The following is a 6,476-nucleotide window of genomic DNA, read 5'->3' as shown; positions in this document are numbered from 1 at the left end:
TTTATGAACTGGTGAACGTTGCAGTCCGGCTTACCCCACACCCTATTCAGGATGCACATTTGAGTGCTGCTGTCCTGACCAGTCCAGACTATTGGGGGTTCCTTTACCCGTGAGTGATGGTAGGTTCCTTGGTCACACCTAGCTTAGTCCATCACCACCCTATCTCTTGAGCTAACCAGTGGGGCTAGAATTTCCACAGGGTTTGGCTCACACAGCCTTCACAGAATCTGCCCCCTGTTATGGTTCTAGTGCTAGTTAATGTAATGGCCCTGCTTAATGTGACCCTTCTGCTGATCCATCATGTCAGGTAACAGGATATGATTCTGCTGGACAAGCCCTGAGCCATAGCTTTTGCATGGACTGGTATTTGGTGGTCAGCTTTGTTCAGTGATTACAAGTTTTTCAAAGGAAGAGTTACTGTCATTGGGGATCTTTACAAATGCTTCACGTCCTAGAAGCACAGTGGGTTCAACCTGGATCTGCCTAAGCAGCAATTCAAAGAACCAAAACCCTAGAGCTTCCCAGTGGGGCGGCAAGAAGGCAGAGCCTGGCACCAAATGGCACACTGGCCGCCCGGGGACAGTTCACAACGTGCACATGGTGGTTGTCCTCTGGGATCCAGGCATGAGACGCTGCATCCTGAGAACCACCAGCAGCCAGGAGGCTGCTGGAATTTTAAACTCCCAGGCCCAAGGTGATGCCCCTCCCCAATCCCATTCACCACCCAATGAGGTCGGTGGCTGGGTCCCGGACCTGCCCAGTCACGGAGACCTCCCCCCTTGGTGTACTCACCCCGAAGGGAGCAGCCCCCGGGCCCAGGCAGGCCCGGGGACAGCTCACCACGTGCACATGGTGGCTGTCGTCTGGGATCCATGCATGAGACACCCTGTCCTGAGACCCACCCTCAAATAATATATAAATTTTGCTAATTATATATAAGAATATGAGCAGAACTTGAGTTTTAAAGCAATAAGCACGATACTGATTATTTGTCAAACACTTAAGACTTCTATGACAAGAGAGTTTTGAAACAATTATATCCAAGTTATTTTTATTTTGCTTCTTGGTGGAATCATTAATATTTAGATGATTTATCAATACTGTGGCATAATACTTGGTACCATTCCTCTGTATGATTTATATGAACAATAATTTGCATTGACACAGCATTATTAATTCCTTTGTAAAGGTTAAGAAAATTTCATTATGATCTACATAAGATAAAAAATATAGAATATTCAGTTAGTGTCCAGCTGTCTTTCCAATAGGTAGATGAATATGTGGATATTTACCTGTATACACAAATTATACTAATAAATTTACTTTATGTATTTATATGTTAATTCGGTATTTTAAATTTTAATTGTAATTTTATGTACAACCAAGACAAATGAAGTAAGAATCACAAGTTTATGTAATATCTTGATATCACATTATCAAGAAGTTAAAAATCTCCATTTTTATTGAGGTTGGGATTTTAGCTCTCTCACCAACGGTTTGAATTTAATTATTTTCAAAGGGATCTGTTGATGATTTTCCTCAATGAAAACAATTCATAATGGCCAACACTTAGCACTGAAATTCTTCCACAGAAAGTTACGGATTATATTGTTCTTGGTTGACTGTTAGTTTTGTAGATGGGCGGAGGTTAATGAAAAGATATTTTTTTTTCACCAAAATCCTTTTCAAGGCACTTTTCACCTCTTTATTCCTTAAACTATAAATCAGAGGATTCAGCATAGGTATGATCAGCGTGTAGAACACAGCCACGACCTTGCTTTGCTCTGATGAGGAGATGGCCCCCGGCTGGGCGTACATGAAGAACACAGTTCCATAGAATAAACTCACCACGGTGATGTGGGAGCCACAGGTGGAGAAGGTCTTCCTCCTGCCGTGGGCTGAGGGGATCCTGAGGACGGTGGCGAGGATGTAGGCGTAGGAAACCAGAATGACGGTTGTGGTGCTGATGATCATGAGCGCAGAGAGGATAAAGAGCACAAGCTCATTCACGAAGGGGTCAACACAAGAGATCTTGATGAGGGCTGGGACATCACAGAAAAAGTGGTCCAATCTGTTTTCTCCACAGAAACGCAGGCTGAAGGTGAAGCCTGTTTGTATCATGGAGTTGATGCCCCCACAGATATAGGAACCAACCACCAAACGGACGCAAGCAGGCTGAGACATGCGCACGGTATACAAGAACGGAAAACAAATGGCTGAGAAGCGATCATATGCCATCACGGCCAGAAGAAATCCTTCCGTCCCCACAAAGAGAGCAAAGAAGAAGAACTGTGTCGCACAGCCATTGTAAGAGATTTTCTTGTCTTGGGACAAGAACAGAGCCAGCGTTTTGGGAGCGATGACAGTGGAGTAGCAGAGATCTACACAGGATAAATTTCTGAGGAAGAAATACATGGGCGTGTGGAGTCTGGAGTCTGTCCGAATGATCAGTACCATGCTGATATTCCCCATCACAATGACTGTGTAGATGAGCAAGAACAGCGAGAATAAGAGGATCTGTACTTCAGGAGATGTCCGGAATCCCAGCAGAATAAACTCGGTCACCTTGGAATAAGTCCCGTTCAGGCCACTCTTCATGGCTGACACCTAGCCGGGAAAATGAGATTGTTATCACCATACATAAAGAAATCTTAAGTCAACATTTTAAGTCAATTTCCCAATTGGGAACTAAAAGAAAAATGTCCATATAAATTCAGATTTTTTTGTGCCAAGCTGTTAACCGCAACAGCTTTAAGTGCAGAAGCATGCAACACACAACCAAATGGAGTGGTCTAGGTTTTTCTATTAGATTTATTCTCAAAAAATATAGGACAGATGTGGATGGGCAAAGGATGTTGGAAGCAGTGATGTTATGTATCAGTTTAAACTATTGCTTGAGAGCTTTATGTTAGATGAGCTGACTCCTAATTTTACCTCAGTCTGAAAGAATCTAAACAACCAGTTACAACGATGTCTCAGAAAACCTCCTCTACCTAATGACATTTACCAAAAAAGCTACGTGGCAGGATTGTTGAAAGTGTACATGAAGTTGAATCTGTGGAAAGTAATGTTTTCAATGACCCAAACATCTTAAAAACCTATTCATTGCATCAACAAAGAAACCAGAAGATGCATGAAGGGTTTATTAACAATTGAAGAGTAGAACAGTCTTAAGCAGGTGAGTAGAGAAATCCCCAATAATTTAGTACATGAGGAATGCCTGAACTCTGCATCCTACCTTGTGAGGTCTAAGAAAAGCCAAATCGGGAGCCTGACCAGTAAGGTACAGGCTGGGCAATTATAGGCCAGCTGACTTTATAGAAGATAGTAGGAAACCTGGGTTATGCCTTCATTGGGTAAAATGAAGCACTAGGCATCCATCCACTGTTCAAACAGATACACCTCCCCATCAGCCATGTACCTAAGCATATAAGTGCATAACCTCCACTTCCTATTTCATTTGTCACTTGTCTTTGAATGCTAGTAACTCCCTTCTGGGCAAAGTTCTCACACAAATGGATCGATTTGTTTATATAGATGCACTTTGCTTGCAGCATAAGATTAGCTTAACAGCAGATGGTGTTATGGCATAATGGGTTAAGCCACTGCTTAAGAAACCAGAATCTGATATAAGCATAGATTTTAGTCTTAGTTGCTCTGTTTACAATCTGTTTACAGTCTGCTTAGATGCTCTGATAATTTGCCGGCAACACAGTAGATGACAGCCCAAGTACAAGGACCACTGCTGCTCTTACAAGACAACTGGGTGAAATTCCAGGCTCCTGACTACAGCTGGTCCAACCCCAGCAACTGCAGCCATTTGAGTGAAAATGAAAGAGACTTCTCTCTGTCTCTCTCCTCCTACCCCTCTTCTTATAACTCTGTGCTTCAAATAAATAAATACTCATTGTGAAAAAAGAATAACCTTGCCAACATCAAGTTTTTCATGTATGTACTGTTAGTAAAGCTTGACATTAATACAAATCAATAGGACCAAAACAAACTGCATTACAGAGATTCTGCTTTTTGCTTTAATTATCACTAGTTAATATAAAGTATTAAGTAGACACATGGACAAAAACTAATAATTGTTAAGGCATCTGAAAAGGCCAAATCCCAATGGAATAAAGGAATTTCATGCTATAATTTTGAGGTTCGTTATTTCTGGACTAAGAGTCTTCCCTTAAAGGAATTTTATATTATAGTTTAAGCTACATATTTTTATTTAGAAACTCTGACAATAGTATCAGAAATGGAATTGATTAACTTCTGTTCCTACTTTTTTTTTTGTGAAGTCAAAACATCTCACTGATTAAAAGCAGGTGTTTTAATGCACATGAATCTGGGTTTTAATCCACACTCTGCTCCTCACTGAGTAATTGGGAAAATTGGGAGTAATCTTGGGAAATGCCATGAGCCTCTCTCTTTGTATCAGCCAAATATGGCTTAGAAAATCTCCTCAATGTGATTCTTTCAAGGAATCATTTAATGATATATATCACTCAAATGAAATGTGTAGTGCATGCAAAAGAGAAAATTGACATATGGTAGAATGAGTAAAGATTTTTTTTGCTACATTAAGAAAAGTTTCTCAATCAAAAATATGATTTTTAAAAACTTTACTTGATTGGGGTCAACACGGTGGCACATTTCTGCCTGTGATATAGACATCCTCTATGGGTATCAGTTCTAATCCTGGTTGTTCCACTTCCAATTTAGCTCTCTGATAATGGCCTGGGAAAGCAGTCAAAGAATTCTAAAGTTCTCAGGCCCCTGCACCCATGTGGGAGATCTGGAAGAATCTCCTGGCTTCCAGCTTTTGTGGAGCCAACTCCGGCTTATGACAGCCATTTAGCAAGTGAACCAATGTGTGGAAAATAGCTGTCTCTTCTAGCCTCTCTTTCTGTAGTTCTTTCAAGTAAAAATAAATCTTAAGAAAAAAAACTCACTTAATTGAGACCCAGATTATTCCAAAAGAAACTTCAATAAAGATTTTTAAAAGTTTATGATATTTTCAAAGGAAGCCTTGAACAAAGTGTAATTGATTATGAAAATGCTTTACAGTACATTTAGGTACTTGTAAGTTATATTCTAGATTTTGAAATGCACTCACCAAGCAGCTCTTTTTCAAGTCCCCTATGGCTCTTCCTTATTAGAACTGAACAAGAATCAGATTGAAACTTTAGTGTGAACTTTAAGACAATTCTGCTCTTTGTGTCCTGCAAAGACAAAATTGAGATGTCTTTCTACACATTATCTGCCTTACATTTTTTGTCTCTAGAGTCATAGCTAGTCTTAAAACCAGGAAAGTGAATCTGAAAAACGTATATAGACAGATGTGAAAAATAAAAAGGACCCTGGGGTTTAATTAGGTCAAGATTTTCCAAACTTCCCTATACCTCAGAACCACCTAGGGAGGTTTTGTTTTGTTTTCAATAAATACTGATTCTGGGTCACACTTTATTCCTGACCTGAATATTGAAGAATGCTTATTAGTGAGATAAACATGGGAAACTAGTTTTGCTCTTAAGATTCTCAACTGATAAATAAAGCCAAGCCCTGCATCAGAGTTTGAAGATCAAGAAATTAGATTCTACTGCTTCCAAGCAGAGCAACAATTTTCTCCTACTTTGCTCAAAGTTGTTCATAATAATCTTTTGAAAGAGTATTCCTCACTCTTCATTGAATTACTTTACAAATATCACTTTCCAATTTGTCTTTATTCAACCCAGATTTGTACTATACTTAAGTCCTTTGATTCTTTAATGTCAATGGATATGACAAGTTGGTTGTGCTTCAACAATGATAATTTCTGGATGCTGTTGATATCAACAAGCCTCATGGCCTCCCGTTCCCAGGCCTCCTTTTGTGCGTTTATATATCCACTCTACATATTGAGTTCATCTTAGTTTCTCAAAAAAACTAATAAAAAATAAATTGTTTAGGAGTGTATGATATATTTTATAGAGAACAAGTCTAGAAAAAAATGGAAATTCTGAGATTCTTTATGAGGCCCATATAATTGTAAATAGAATGTTGTGCATTGATCCAATAGATAAGTTTGATGATCATATCAAATTTTTAATACAATTCATGATCCAAAATGATCTCAATAAATCCTTAATTTAAAAATGACAGATGGGGCCCGGCGCGGTGGCGCAAGTGGTTAAAGGTCCTCGCCTTGCACGCCTGGGATTCCATATGGGCGCCGGTTCTAATCCCAGCAGCCCCGCTTCCCTTCCAGCTCCCTGCCTGTGGCCTGGGAAAGCAGTGGAGGACGGCCCAAAGCTTTGGGACCCTGCACCCGCGTGGGAGACCTGGAAGAGGCTCCTGGCTTCGGACCGGCATAGTATCGGCCCGTTGCGCGCACTTGGGGAGTGGATCATCGGACGGAAGATCTTCCTCTCTGTCTCTCCTCTCTGTATATCCGCCTTTCTAATGAAAAAATAATAAAAATAAATCTTTATAAAAAAAAA

At 40.1% G+C, this 6,476-nt stretch overlaps 1 protein-coding gene across 1 annotated transcript; it reads right to left on the bottom strand.

The window, feature by feature from the left end:
- Positions 1–1,596: 1,596 nt before the first annotated feature.
- LOC121156180 (olfactory receptor 12-like) lies at positions 1,597–2,598 on the bottom strand. Its single transcript, XM_040979771.1, has one exon. The coding sequence runs from the start codon at positions 2,596–2,598 to the stop codon at positions 1,597–1,599; it is 1,002 nt and encodes a 333-aa protein (XP_040835705.1).
- Between the last annotated feature and the right edge of the window lie 3,878 nt (positions 2,599–6,476).

The sequence above is a fragment of the Ochotona curzoniae genome, unplaced genomic scaffold (genome assembly GCF_017591425.1).
Source record: "Ochotona curzoniae isolate NIBS_2020 unplaced genomic scaffold, NIBS_Ocur_1.0 contig_3273, whole genome shotgun sequence".
NCBI classification, from domain to species: domain Eukaryota; kingdom Metazoa; phylum Chordata; class Mammalia; order Lagomorpha; family Ochotonidae; genus Ochotona; species Ochotona curzoniae.
This window is presented reverse-complemented; position numbering and strand designations above follow the sequence as displayed.

Coding starts and splice junctions, on each gene's coding strand:
- LOC121156180 (XM_040979771.1), bottom strand. CDS start 2,598: ATGAAGAGTGGCCTGAACGGGACTTATTCCAAGGTGACCGAGTTTATT.